General features: G+C 33.1%; 1 protein-coding gene across 1 annotated transcript in view; it reads right to left on the bottom strand.

The window, feature by feature from the left end:
• Positions 1-2,609: 2,609 nt before the first annotated feature.
• Positions 2,610-16,494, bottom strand: part of LOC140448351 (alpha-tocopherol transfer protein-like) — a 26,259-nt gene continuing 12,374 nt past the window's right edge. Inside the window, exons 3-5 of the mRNA XM_072541438.1 lie at positions 12,540-12,723; positions 9,282-9,458; positions 2,610-3,010 (exon numbers count right to left, since the gene is read on the bottom strand). Of these exons, the coding sequence (XP_072397539.1) occupies positions 2,828-3,010; positions 9,282-9,458; positions 12,540-12,723 (544 nt within the window). The 3' untranslated portion in view covers positions 2,610-2,827. The remainder of the gene's footprint in view (positions 3,011-9,281; positions 9,459-12,539; positions 12,724-16,494) is intronic.

The raw sequence follows: 16,494 nt of genomic DNA on the forward strand, positions 1-16,494 counted from the left end.
CTTGCCAGAGTTGTAAAACGCTGGCTTCGTCGGTGGTCTTACATGCATGTTTATCATAGTAGTTTTTAGTGATGCCCCACACCAATTCAATTAGATTGTACTGGCAGTGATATGGTGGTAGTCTTAGGACCTCATGACCATATTTTAGTGTCATTTGGTCAACGACAATTTTTTTCTCAGTAATGTGTTCTTTGCACTTATTTAATAATTCAGCTTTTAAAACTAGATGTTCGTGTTCTATATTTTTCTCCGACGGCCACTTTCTTAAGTCTTCTTTTTTCCAGCTGCTTGTGGGAAACTTTTCCTCCTCTCTGGTGTGATACTAAGCATTGTCTAAGACTATTAATGACGGATTTTCCAGATTTTTTAATAATTTTTCCTCAAACCAATGTTCAAAAATATCGGCGTCCATATTTCCGTGGTAATCATCAGTTTTTTTTGTCGAAGAAAATATAAGATTAGCATTGGGTATAAAACCTTCTGTATTTCCTGCATGCAATATAATATATCTTTTGCCATTACTCGCATTAGTACTCGAATAGCATTTGGTAGAATAATTTTGCCAGGATGATTTGGTATTATTTCCTTTTAACAATTTTATTTGAAATAAAATTATAAAAGTTTTTTCAATAAATTATCATCACAAAGCATTCAATTTGCGTTTTTTCACGATTTATAAAAAAATTGTTTTGGTAGCGCTGATTTATTGTCAAGTACTACAGCCGACCAGTAGGAGGTTCGGTACCACAAAGCAGGTAGAAAAGGGAAATCATAACAGAGTGGCTGTAACTAGAGTCATAAATTATTTTTCGGGCGTTAATCCGAAATACGACAGGGTAAAACGGCTTCACTATACCGAGTACTTGCATCATTACTCTACCGGTGTAAACGGGTCTTTACTTTTCGATGATATTTCGAATCAAATTTTTATAGTAACAAATAATTCGTCGTAAAAAGTCGACTCTACTCGCTACTCTACTCTTTTCACAACTCTACCCGTGTAAACAAGTCTTTATCAGTAAGTAAAATTTAAATTTTTTAGTATTAATAATAATACTAATATTGTTTATTGATTTCATTGTACAAGAAAGAAGTATAATTAGTAGTTTTTTTACATACATGTTAATTTTACATTTGTCACTCAAAAATCAAAAAAACATTTACTCATTACCGGTTAAAACCTATTGGTCGAACACGGGGTTAAAATCTAAACGGGATCTAAACCAGTTAAACGTCTAGAATACGTCTGCATGTAAGTGAATTAAATTGTAAATGAGCAACGAATAGTTTCAACCAGGGTCCTGATTCTAATTGAGATTTCGACTCAAAACATGTCGAAATTAATATGGCGACGTCGAAATGCGACTTTGCGAACCTTGTGGATTTCAGCTGAACTAACCAAACGACGTCACTAGTTTTCGACTTATCGAAATTAATTTCAACTTCAAGAAAGTGGTTGAAATTTCATTTCGAGTCGAAATTAATCTGACATGACTGACTGGACTGGGAGAAGTGAACTTAGGTTCAGTTTAAGTAGGCGGTGTTTTGATCCTTGCAAGGAAAACTGAGGCAAAAAGTATCAATATGGCTGTGTTTTACGGACATTTGCTAGTTTTGGAGGAATTAGAGGGGTTAGATATCCGACGTTCATAACGGAGGATAAGAAGAATGTTACGGGATACTCAAAATTCTTTTTCACTAAGTGATGCTCAATTTAGGCAGCAATTCCGGCTTAATAAACAAGATGCAAATTATTTAATAAGGGTATTAGAACCATATTTGGAAGAAGGTGTTTATGCCTCTAGGATACCCAAAATGTTTAGGGTTAGTATTACTAAGCTGCAGTAAATTTAAAAATATATTAGAATATAACCACTAAGTCAAATCTTAGTGGTTATAACTTAAGGATCTCCCACATCGCCTTTTTTTTTCTTGCCATCTTTTCTTTCAATTCAAAATATAATTGAGAATGGCCAATATTTATGATTTAACAACTCAAACAAGAAAAAAAAGACGTTCACGTAACGTAAACAAAACAAACATTCAACAAGCGTAGTGCAGCCAATAAACAACAGGGCCAACCCAAATTTTCAGCAGTGTCAAAATGATAAAGTAAATATCCCCAGTTTTAACTACAATCGAAATGAATGAGAATCGCTAGCGATTGCGACTGTCATGGCGTAGTCGCTTTTAAATTTCGACATCGAAATGAAATAGAATCAGGGCCCAGGGTGGTTTTGGCGGGGGTGAGTTTTATTTCTTTTACCGTCACAAAAAATATAGTAGACTTTATTTTTGTTATAATTTACCTTAATTTTCATACCAATCACTTTTACTAGAGGTCATTTTAACTGTTTTTTAGTATTTTTAAAGACGTTGCTATAAGTTTAAAAACTTTCCGTTTTCCGGTTATTCATATGTTTGGATTTTTGTATTCGATGAATAAAAGTCTAATTTGGAATAGCCATAACTTTGTTAATATATGGCTCATTCAGTCACGAATAACTCCAAAAATATTGACTTTTCGAACAAACTCTAAAGAATATTTTTGTCTTTTAATTCACTATTTTAGCGATTACCATAGTTTTTTTAAAAACATTTTTCACCCTCAGTTGAGGTGGTAGCCACCCCCGAGAAAAAGCACATATTAAAATAGCGTAGATTTTGATCTTTGAGCTATTTTCTACCTGCTGTCAGAATTTCAAGCAAATCTATACATATAAAAAGAATTCTGAGCAGAAAACCATTATATCCTGGACTACAATAACAAAACACCTAACGAATAACAAAAATTAAAAAAGAATTAGTATTAACAACAAAACAATTTTTATTTAATTATTCTTTTCCTCATCGTTTCTTCCTCCTCCCAAAAATCTTCACGTTCTTTAAAAAAATCCATAGTCTTCTTAGTAAGCTCTTCTTCTAGCCCTAAATCTCCCCCCATTTCCTTAGGAAGGCATTCCTTTGGCAACAGTTCCATTGGATTCCAACCTTCTGGATGAACATGTAACTGAAAAAAAGGAAATCATAAATATATAATTTATATTTTCTGAAGTTTCAGTTACGTTAACACCTAAGCTTAATCATGGTTAAGGTTATTTACAGTATTTCTTAGAGAACATTTTGTATTTTCATAATGCCAAATTCCTTCCCTTTACTTCTATAAAATTAAAAACATGCGTTTATATTAAAAAGTTTTGAAGTTACATATTTTGTTCTTCTTTACGTTTCTGGTTAGCATTTCGTTTATATGTCGTGTCTGCGGACGGCAACATTCCTTTAAGAGCGACTTATTCGTTGTTAAAAAATCAACATACTTTGTTGCTAATTTATTTCGTAATTAGTCAAAAGTTCGCTGACAAAATCCGTCCGCTACCGAGCGATATAGACTTATTCATTGAAACAATTTTATTAACAATACGCAATAAACGCCATTGGGTTGAAAGTGATTAGTAGGCGGTTGTGATGGCTAGATGTCGCGCTAATAATAATCAAAAGACAGACCTTATTTGTAAAAGGTTACCTATTAAGTAGAAATAAATATAAATTGATTATTTATTCTCCGTCTGCCACTCAGACAAAACACTCAAAATCACATTTAAACACATTTACTTTTTAATAGATAAGTTGTCTCTATTTTCTCGTACATTTAAGTACTATAATTGTCTATTGGGAACCCATTGAGCAGTGGCGGCTCGTAACCTCAGTAATCGGGAGGCGACCTTTATATATATATATATATATATATATATATATATATATATATATATATATATATATATATAAATATATATATATATATATATATATATATATATATATATATATATATTTATAATTTTCATTTTTTTGGGTATAGGTCCTATGTTCTTTTAAAAAAGCAGATTTGAAGGACTTATTTATTAAAAAAACTCGAAACAGTTCGCGTGTTAATGTATGTACATATTGTGTTTAGCGCGATGACATACACACCCCCACACAAGCCTGGTTCTTCCAAATCGACCATGACACTACTCATCCGAAAACTAGAGTGCCACGAGTAGATTCGGTAAGAACCCTTACTTGCCACTCCCGGCTCATCGGCCAGGTCGTCACTCGATCTCGCGTCTCCCGAACGTCAAGTTTCCTTATCCCATTATTGCATTTGGAGAAGGAAACTATTTAATTCGCGCTATTCAGAAGAATAGGGCGTTTAAAAAGCGCATCTATTCTCTGCCACTAAAATTCGAATTCTCTGGCGTGTATCTTGACCGCAGTGTCTCACAGCCAAGCGGCGGATTGTGGGATAAAACATCAGCCAGAAGTCAATATATTCTTGAAAAGCTTAGGATGCCAGCCGATATGAAAAGTGGAAAAGCTAAAAAGAACATTTTTTTGGGGATACCAAAGTACCATTTTTTGTTTTTATATAAATATATTTTTGTGTATTCTTGTGTTATTCTTGCAAACCAAAATACCTTAAAAAATAATTAAACGGATTTTATTTCCGATAATTTAAATTAATGCGCCTGTCTTTGATAGAAGCAAACTTATTTATAATTGTGTCAAAACTCAAAATATTCTGTTATTAAACTATTTCAAAGCCAATCAGTATTGAACGAGGCGTAAGACAAGGCTGTATACTATCTCCCACCCTCTTTAACGTGTATTCTGAGAATCTATTTATTGAAGCTTTAAAAGATCAAAAAGGAATTATCATAGGAGGAGAAATAATTAACAATATACGGTATGCCGACGATACTGTGATTCTAGCTGAAAACATCGACGATCTGCAGGAGCTAATCAATAGAGTTGACATGGAATGCACAAATTGGGGACTGTCGATAAGTATTGATAAAACTAAATACATGGTGACCAGTAAAGTGGATATCGGCGCAACCCAACTGATATTAAACTAACAACCGCTGCAGAGAGTTCAGAGATTCAAATACCTTGAATGTTGGATTACCCAAAATCTAGATCCATCCTTCGAAATTCGATGTAGAATTGAACAGGCAAGAAACTCATTTCAAAAATTCAAGCCTCTATCATCCAATAACTCATTAAATTTGAAAATCCGTGAAAAGTTTACAAGATGTTACGTGTTTTCTGTACTTTTGTATGGATGTAAAACTTGGACTTTAAACGCCGATATCATGAATAAAATCGAGGCGTTTGAGATGTGGTTGTATCGAAGGATGCCAAAAATTCCATGGACTAGCAGAACCAGAAACGAAGAAGTTCTTCGAAGAATGGGACATCAACGAACTCTATTAAATATTATTAAGAGGCGTAAACTAGAATATCTTGGACATATAATCAGAGGACCAAGATATGAGTTCCTTCGGCTAATTCTCAACGGTAATGGATAGGACGGAAGAAACTCTCTTGGTTGAGGAATTTGCGGCAGTGGACAGGTTTGACAGCGGACCAATTGCTACACGTAGCGCAAGACAGAGATCAGTATAAAAATATTATAAGCATGGTAGTCGCCGATGTTCCGTAGGGATATGGCACTCTAAGAAGAAGAAACTATTTTTGAAATAGACAAAAAATCAAATTGTGACCATAAATTATTGTTAAAAAAAACGCAAGGTAAAAATACGAGTAGCTTTTCATCCATTCATCATCTAGTATCCCCCACCTATGTCTTAAAAGCTTCAGATATCTGCGAAACATTTTTCGACCTTTTTTTTTAACCAGACTGGGCTATATTCCGTATGGTCTCCCTGAACAGCAATAGCTTCCACAGCTGTTATGACCTCATTGTTTAAAACAGATTACAGTCGCTAAGAGCCAAATCTGGGGAATATCGTGTGTGCTCCAACAATTAGAACTTTTATTTATGGATTTTAGCCATTGTCTAAATGCTCATATGACTGATGTATTGTACTGATGAAAAGGAATTTTTTTCTTCTGCAAACCGGGTTTTTTTCACGAATTTTTTTCTTCAGTTTGTCTATAATATTAGAATTTATTTTTTTTCTCACATGAAGCATCAACCACGCAGGGTTATTAGCGTGTATGGGTTGTGCTACAAAATTAGAACTTAATAATATAATATTAACAATAATAATAGTTAACCGCAAGGCAAAGAAAAGAAGCACTAAACGTTCTAATTTTCTGCAGTAAGATGAATCGTTATGCAACTTTTTGTGTTCGATTTAGGAAAGTGTCAGGAAACTTTGTGAACAAAATTCATGGTGATCAAATTAAAATTTCTTTTTATGTATAAGATATATGCATTTTCACAGTGCATAGAAAATTAAAAATTTGTAACTCAGAAAATATCAACAGGAATGAGTTCAATTTTAGTACTTGATGTTTTCGAGGTCTCTAAACACTCATAATATAATGACGATGATCCTCGAGCTACCTGGTGCCCAGTGTGGACCTCATTTTCTGGAGTATGGTAATTTCATTCGATAAATCAGTCGATGGTAATCATTTGAGGTCGTTGATCATGAATACGATAACGGCAATCTTCCTCGAGCTACCTGGTACCTAGGGTGGATTTCGTCTCCTGGAGTTTTATGTTATTTTCATTCAAAACTATTCGAAAGTGATTACTTTGAGGTTTGCTACGTTGATGAATACGAATATTATGACGGCGATGGTTCTCGTGTCATCTGGTGTTTAGGGTAAACCTCGTCTTCTGAAGTTTTATGTTATTTTCATTCAAAATCAGTCGAAAATCATTACTCAGGGTTTTCGAGATCGTTTTTGATTCATGATTTTTGATTCATTGTGATGAATTAATGCAAAAAATCCTTTTTATCTTTTCGAAAACGCTCTAAATGTTGCCGGCAAAGTCGCATTCTAATGTGTTTTTGTTCTATTGCTAGCGAATGTGGGACCTATTGTAAATAGAGCTTTATGAAATACGCTATTTTAGTCAAAATATTGCTTAAACTACCAATTTACATGTCCAGGGTATTGTTACGATAAATATTATTTCGCATAAAACTGCAAACATATTATTTCTAACGTTTTTAAAATGTAACGTACGTATTGTAATACAGTGGAACCTCGATTATCCGTATCTCTATTAACCGTCACCTCTGTTAACCGTCAGGGTCTATACATAAGTTATATTGACTACATTACTAAAATTTTAGTCACCAATTCATTTTGTTTGAGCATTGCGATAAGCTAAACGAAATTCGTTGAAATGTACACGTACACCACCGCATTTTTTTATGTAAATAATTTTTGTTCTTATTCAGGGCTCTGGGTTAAATTTCAATTTAAATAGGTAATGATAAATGATACCGTGCTTTTAGAGTTCAAGTTTTAGATCGCAAGTCGAAAATAAAAATGCCCAGCACAATAATTATTAGTCAATATCTGTGTGTCACTATAGTTCAGTTTGATTCAAATTCGAACATTGATTGTGGCACTTAGTCGTTTAATCAATTTAGTTTTAAAAAATGTAGCATTCCGCATCTGGAACATCAAAAAGAAAACGTTTTGTTTTGTCAATTTAAAAAAGAATAGAAATTATTGCAGAACTAAAGAAAGGTGTTTCTGCTGTCACATTGAGCAAAAAGTATGATGTTCCGAGAACAACAATCAATGATTTAAAGAAAAATGCTGAATGAATTGAAAAGTATGCTTCGCAAATGGAATCGTTGGATGGCCGGGTAAAACATTGAAAGACCAGAAATGAATCACTCGACACGGCTTTGTATTTGTGGTTCGTTCAAAGAAAAAAGCGAATTAGTTTCTTTGTCTGGACCAATTATTGTTGCCGAAAAAGCGTTGTTTTTCAACATGAAATTGAATGCCTCATTCAAAGGAAGCAGCGGTTGGTTAGAAAAGTTCAAAAATCGCCAAGGTATACGGGAACTGAAAATCGAAGGTGAAAAATTTAGCGCCGCAAATATTGAAGTAGTTGACGAATATAAAAGAAAGTTTCAAGCTATGATCGATGAATATGGTTTGACACGCGATCAATATGCACCCGAATTTAAAACGGAAAAGCAACGAATCACAGTGTGTTCAAATGCAAGTGGTGACCATCGCCTTCCTTTATTATTGATTGGTACAGCAAAAAAACCACGTTGTTTCAAGGGCATAAATATAACCAAAATTTGTTTATCTATTTTTCTAACGTCTTATTTTTTAAGTTTTTATACTGGACGTTCAACAATACTTGCAAGTAAAAAACTGTCCATCCTTATGCCGGAATGCTGCGAAGTGACGATGGAAATTAACGAATGGTTATTTTGTGATGAGGACGCAAACGGCTATCGCTTGCTGATAGATGATGAAATCGTTAAAATGGCAACAGGGGCAGACTAAACTGATTCAGAAGCTGATGCAGACTTTGACGGTGGCGATGTTGATGATGCTATTGCAACTCACAAATATTTGCGTAAAGAAGCTAGAGAAGCTGCATCGCACATACAACAATTCATCGAGTGATATTCTCGGCAAGAAGAAGCAAATAAGGTAGATTTGATGATTTTACATCGATTAAGAAATTCAGCCATTGCAAAATGGGAAGTAACAATAAAACAAAGATTTCGGAATATTTTAAATCAAATTGATTCGACTATACTAACATAAATCCCTCTTATATTGACAAATAAAACATACAAATAAAATTTGAGAGTTATACTATGAATTTTTATTTTTTTTTAATGTTCTGTTAACCGTCTTTTCGATTATCCGTCATACCCTGTAAATGTAAATAAATTATATAATTATTAGTGTGAAATAAATTAGTTATATTGTACAAATAAAGACTTTAAATAAACTTGTAAGTGTTATTAGTGTAGAAACTTTGATAATAAATAAAGACAATAAATTAGTTTAATAAAAATACAACAGTATCTAATAAATCTCTTTTAGTTACTCAACGATTTCTCAATACGATATCCGATATTTTTTCTACGATTTCTGGTGTTGCTGTTTTTGTAATTCTTTACTGTGGATCCTCTTGAAGGCTTGTACGACTACGTTTAAATTCAGCAACTCATCTTTTTAATTGAAGGCGAAGATTCCTTATACGCTTTTAACATTCGTTCATAAATTTCCTTTGCCACCTTTTAACCCCCCAAAAAATAAAAAATTTAATCAATGCACGATACTGGATTTTTCCATTGTAAAAAAATCCTGCGACACGTCGATACTAAATGGCTTGTAAATAAAGAACGAATTGACAGATTGAAATTAAACTGAAAATGAAATATACGTTTATGAATATACCGTTATACATTATACCAACAGTCAAAATATAGGCTAGTAACAACACTCTCCTGTGGAACCGCAACACTTATTAGACTATGTATACTTACCCTTTCTAGTACATCAGGGCTAATAAATATCCTAAGCATGCTCATCAAATTATCCAAAAAGTAATTTCCATTCATAAGATGTAACCCTACAAATTGAATCGGTACTCCTTCTCCAAGATATGTGAAGTATTTCTTCAAGAGATCTGGTCTTAACTTGATAACGTGCCTTATATCAAACTAAAAATAAAAATAATTAGTTCGTAGCTGATTTAAAAAGTTTGTTTTCATCTAATATAAATTAAAACATATAAAAAAGACAGTTAAGGTTTGATTTCAGGTATAGTGCCACTACAATTCGTTTATACGCGATTCGTCTTTTCAGGACTTATCAGAGCGCCTTAATAGGAAGCCCTAAACGTGAAATCAAATCTTTTCTGTCAAAGGAAGTAATAATAGTAAATTATTCATCGTCTGTTGGCTTTGTAAATCGTAAAAGGCACATATTTAGGTCAGAATCTGAATTTTCGTTTCGAACAAGCAGAAATCTTCGGATTTTTAATGTTTCTTTCAAACATATAATTTTGGCTTGTTGTTTATTAGAATCATATTAAACGTAAAATAGCCCACATCACCGAAATATTTTATATCATTTAGTTATTCAACAGCATCATCGGCTGATAACAGCTGATATAGTGGTATACAAGGAATTAGGCTGTTGAACTAAATAAAATACAGGAATTATGCAGAAATTCAAGGAAGAACAAACAAATAGAAACTAAGAAAAACTGATAAACCTTAAGAGAAAACGTCATCCTAGCCACGTAGCCACATACATACTTGATGCACAAACGCTTAAGTCAGCAAAATGCTATGAAGAACCTTCTTGTTCTTCTGATAACCCAAACGCTATTGTATTAGGAGACCATAGTAATCAAAGATCTACTAATAAGAACAGAACAGCAGCGTTATCAGTCGAAGAAGGCTCTGGAGGCAAGTACCATTTATTCAAAAAGATCACAGTTATTCAGTGAGACAATCAGCAGACATTAACATCAGAAATCCACTGAAATATTTTAAATAATATTTTAATTATAATTTTTTTGAGCATGCTGCTATGTGTATTAATAATTACCACCTCCGAAAAACTAGTCGTGTGCTGAATACTAAGGCAACAGAATTAAAAAAACTCATTGGGGTACATATCAATATGGGTTGTATTCCTTATCCACGATTATACATGTACTGGCGTGACTAAATGCGTTTGCATTTAGTTGCAAGCTTAATTTCAAGAGAATTCAAAATTTTACATACGGCATTTCATGTCGTAGACATGCCAGGAAATACGAATTTACTTTGGAAAGCACAACTACTATTGGATTAAGTTAAGAGAACGTGCGACAGATTAGAAAGAATGCCGGGTTACTATTCTATCGACGAGCAGATGATCCCATTTAGCGGTACGTGCACTCGTGGATTGCGACAAGTTATCAAAACAAAGCCTAGGCCTCAAGGTTTTAAAACATTTGTAGCCACTACTCATGATGGGCTGATGATTTACCAAGGTATAAGAACTTCAGTAGGGAACAAGTCTTTAGATGTCGGAGCTTTAATGGTCCTCCTTCTTTGAAAATCTATTCCTCCAGGAAGCTGCATTTCCTTTGACCGCTATTTTGCTTCCGTACCACTATTGACGATATAGAACATGTAAATAAATTCACATACTTAGGAATGGATCTGGTCGCAAGCAATGAAGAACCGGAAATAAATAGAAGGCTTATGCTGGCAAATAAAGCCTATTTCGCGATTTATAAAAATATTACGTAGGATACTGGGCCCAATAAGTGAAAACAACAACTGGCGAATTAGGTATAATAGAGAAATATACGAGCAATATAGCGAACCAATTCTAGCACAATACACTAAACTGCAGAGATTACGGTGGACAGGGCACGTGGTCCGCATGCATGAGAATAGAATCCCCAGGAAATTACTAAATGCAAGAATGTAAGGAAAAATACCTGTTGGAAGACCTAAAAAGAGATGGGAAGACGAAGTCGATGAGGATGCCAGGAACTGCCTGGGAACGCGTTCATGGAAAAGAACAGCGATAAATCGAGATGATTGGAGAAGCCTGTTGAAGGAGGCCAAGGCTCGATTTGGGATGTAGTGCCATTGGATGGATGGATGGACCACTATTGGAACGTTCAGATATAATGGGATTGCATGGTACATGTACGATAATGATTAACCGATGGCCAGAGCGGAATAGTATGGGTTTTAAAGCAGATCGAGACATGAAACGTGGTGAATGTCAACAGTTTGTATGCGACAATATAGTTGTTGTGAAATGGAAGGACAATAATTATGTTCTTATTTCATCCAATTGTACATCTTCAGACGAAAATAATAACAACAAAATATATTGATGTTACTGCGCCTAAAGTGATTGCTAACTACAACAAACATATGGGCGGGGTTGACATACGAGATCAATCATTAGAGTATTACAGGACTTTTATGAAAATCACCAATTGGTCTCTTAAAGTGATGCCCTATTTTTTCAATTTAGTAGTAGAAAATTCTTGGAGATTGTATAAATTAGAATCTGAATCTTTTGCAATCCCTAAAAACAAAATCATGGATCTTTTGAAGTTCAGGATGCAAGTAGCTGAAGGGCTTGTTAACGAACTACCTAACCGAAAAATAAATCACGAAGAAACAGAAAGTAATGAAAACGAGAACCCCAATTCCTCTTATAAATACAGACGATCAGCTTAACCCTCAGAGGTTAGAAGGTACGATGAATATAACGATTTTCCCACTTTCGATGAAATCAATAACCCTCGTGCATGTAGAATGCAAAACTGTCACAGTCGTCGGTCAAAAATACGTTGTGAAAAATGTAATGTATACCTTTACTTATCACGAAAACAAAACTGTTTTGCGATCTATCATAAGAAATAAATGTAAGGCAAAAATTGTTTTTTAAGAGAAATGATCTCTATCTACCTTTTGATAAATTATCTATCTTTTCTTTTAAACTTTTTAAATTAATATACTTTGGATCTATTTATGTATTTTTATTATTTAAAACCACTAACCTATTAAATACCTAGAAGTCACGATAGTGCACAAACACAGGGTGAAAATATGCCCCATGGAGGGGGAAGTATTTTTTTAAATATTTTTTTAATTTAATGTAAGGTCCCTTTAACGACACTAACATTAAAAACAAAAATTTTTACAAAAAAGAAGTCTAAAAGGGATATGAAACGTTTAATTGTATACAAAAAATGATTGTTTATAACAAATACTTACCCCTTGCATATCGGCTAAGAAAACAACTCCATCAGGAGGATTGCTTTGGTGTTCTATATCTAAGAGCATCAATGAGGCTTTCATGGTCGGAAGAAGTTCGAAATTTCTATAATTTGTATCTCTCAGACTGAAATATAATACTTGATAGTTATCGACTGTTCTAACTGGGACAGTGATCATTCGTCTAAAATATAAATAGGGATTAATCGATCAATAGTTTGTTGTACATAAAATATTTTTCAGTTATAATAATAATAATCATCAAGAATCAGTACTGATCAGCGGCAATTGGTTTATCAGACATTAAAGGCAAAGTGGTAAGCACAAAAAGGCGTTTCTTCTGGCAATTCTTCTGTTGTTCAATTTTGCCATAAAGATAAACATAATGATGGCAAAATTGAACAACAGAAGAATTTTTTTATTACGTTGTAGAACATCTAATGTTATGCCTAAGCACGTTCGGAACAGTACATGTAATCTACGCAGCTTATTATACGTAGGTAATGACAAAGTTTTAAATATTAAAGTAGATAAATTCATTAATGAGATCCATAAAAAAAAATTAAATTTAGAAATAAAAATAACTTGCAATAATGTTTCAAATGCGAAGAATGATATTAATAAGATTAAGTGTGAGTTGCAGCAGTTTGTTCCTACTAACATATTAATTGAATATGAACTAAGGTTAAAAAAGAGCTTTTCAAATGTTTTTAACAAAGTGAAACTTAATAACATAAAAAAATTTGAACAGTTAACTAATAACTTATTTTCCAACCAATTATTTTTAAACAATGACAAATGGTTCAAAAACTTGTCCAGCGTTGACTTTCCAAAAGAAGTGTCTGATTTTCTCTCTCTTGGTCCAAAATTTAGTGTTGAGTGTACACCCCCAGATTTTAAGTTAGATATTTTTTTAGCCGATGTAGAAAATATCATCGATGAGATAACAGTTGAATCTAAAGATATTCTTAGGGCACAAGTAACAAATGTAGTAACTAATTACTTACAGAATTCAAAATCTAAACCCCCCACAACAATTAACAAAATGTTTAAGTATGTAAAACAATATTTAAAGTTACATTCAGACATATACATTTTACAATCTGACAAAGGTGGATGTACGGTAGCTATGAACAAACAGGAGTATATCGACAAAACCTTAACGTTGTAAAATGACAAATCGACTTATAAGGGTTTGGACAAAGATCCTACGTCAGTGATACAAAAAAACTATAATGATCTAATAAAAACCTTAAAAAACCAAGATCAACTTACTAAACAAGTTGCAAAAAAGTTGATAATTTATGACTCATGTTTCCCTAAACTTTATTGTTTGCCTAAAATTCATAAATTTGACATTCCTCTCAGGCTTATTGTAAGTTCTGTAAAATCTACTACCTAAAACATTTCTAAATTCCTTGCTGATACAATAACTGATGCCTTTGAATATCACAATAATTATAATTCTAAGGACACATTTACCTTTGTCAATGCTGTTAGGGGAATGTAGTTACCAAATGATTATGTTTTAATTTCTTTAGATGTGGTGTCGCTATTTACAAACATTCCACTAAATATGGTCACGGACATTATATAATCAAATTGGAACCTTATAAAAGACTACACGACATTATCAAAAGACATTTTCTACAAATTCTTAGGTTCATTTTTAACAACACTTACTTTAGTTTCAATGGTAAATTTTATTCTCAAATTTTTGGAACACCGATGGGTTCCCCGATTAGTCCAATCCTTGCAACTATTGTAACTGATCATCTCTTAGATAATGTGATTACGCAATTACCTTTTGAATTACCGTTTATATATAAATATGTCGATGACATCATATGTGCAGTTCCATCTTATCACATCAATACCACACTAAACATTTTTAATTCATTTAATAAACATCTTCAGTTTACAATTGAAACTGAGACAGATTTTAGTATACCATTTTTAGACACAAGAGTAATAAGAACAAATGACAATATTTTGACATTGGATTGGTACCAAAAGATTACAGCATCAGGCAGGTATATAAATTACTATTCAAACCATACCACCCGTCAAAAATATAATACCGTACTAGGTATGAAAAACAGGATAATGTCCATTGTTGATGACAACTTTTTACAAAAAAATCTGAACATAATATACAAAATTTTTCGTAACAACGGATATCCTAAACAAATTTTAAAAAAACTGATTTACAGCACTAATTTCTATGACGGTCCCGTCCATGATTCTAATAACAAATCAATCAAATATAAAAAACTTCCCTTTATTAATGGTCTAACTCATTCTGTCATATCCATATTCAAAAATGTTCCTAATATTAGTATAGCTAAATATAATACCATGAACAGCAAACAACTATTTTCAAAAATCAAAGACCCAGTACCAACCTTATATAAAAGTAATGTCGTTTATGAAATACCGTGTTTAGGATGTCAAAATAGCTATATTGGTCAAACATCACAATGGCTAAAACAACGCATCACACAACATAAAAGTGATTGCCGCTTGAGAAAAAATACTTGCGCAGTGGTTGAGCACTATGAAAACACTGGTCATATGCTAGACTATAACAAAGCTCACATTTTGGCACAGACTGATAACTACAAAAGTAGATTATTTCTTGAAATGTATTACATTAACAAAAATAAAAACACTTTAAATTATAAAACGGACACTGGACAGTTAAGTAACATATATTGTAACATATTGAACAAAATTTATAAATATTAAAAATAGCCAACATTCATCTTAATAACAACTAACCTTAATAATTCATCAAATAAATATTATTCTTCTAACTTTTCTTTTATTGTTATTTTAATTTTTACATTTGAAATAATTTTAATTTTTTATCGTTTCCTGAGGAAGCTTTTAAATAAATGGCGAAATATTAAGAGGCTTATGTTCAGATATGGACGTGAATGGCTAGACGAAGAAGAAGAAGAAGAAGAATATATATATACATATATATATATATATATATATATATATATATATATATATATATATATATATATATATATATATATATATATATATATATATATATATATATATATATATATATCATCATTATCAAGCCTCAAGAGTCCACTGCTAAACATAGGCCTCTTCCTCATGTTTCCAACCCCGTCTATCTTGCGCCGCTCTCATCCAGTTTTTATTGAATCTTCTTAAATCGTCAGTCCATCTTGTAGGTGGTCGACCGACGCTTCTCTTGTCTTCCCTTGGCCTCCATTCCAATAACCTCTTTGTCCATCGCCCATCTGTCATTTTGGCTATGTGTCCTGCCCATCTCCATTGTAGTCTGGCTATCTTCTCGATGATGTCAGTCACTCCGGTTCTTCTCCTGATGTCTTCGTTGGTTATTCTGTCTCGCAGAGTTATTTCTAACATGGAGCGCTCCATTCTTCTCTGCGTGACTCTCAGTTTGGTAGCTTCTGCTTTTGTTAAGGTAAGTGTTTCTGCTCCGTACGTCAAGACTGGGAGGACGCACTGATCAAATACCTTTCTCTTTAGGCATGTGGGCAGCTCACTTTTAAAAGTTTCTTTCAGTTTTCCAAATGCTGCCCACCCAAGGCCGATTCTTCTCTTCAGTTCATGAGTCTGGTTATTCCTGCCAATCATAATTTCATGTCCCAGGTATTTATATCTATCTACGAGTTCTTTTTATTTCCCACCAATACTGATGTTCTGGTTGGGTACCAAATTGGTCATGATTTTTGTTTTCAAGATATTTATATTTAAACCTACACTTTCTGTATCCACAACGAGTTCATGTACCATCTCTCTTGCCATACCTAGATCTTCAGCCATTATAAGTATATCATCGGCGAAACGTAAGTTGTTTAGATATTCTCCATCTATTTTTATTCCGTTTGTCATCCAATCCAAATTCTTAAAAGCATGTTCTAGCACCGTATTAAAAAGTTTAGGT

This window comes from Diabrotica undecimpunctata, chromosome 8, assembly GCF_040954645.1.
Source record: "Diabrotica undecimpunctata isolate CICGRU chromosome 8, icDiaUnde3, whole genome shotgun sequence".
NCBI lineage: Eukaryota > Metazoa > Arthropoda > Insecta > Coleoptera > Chrysomelidae > Diabrotica > Diabrotica undecimpunctata.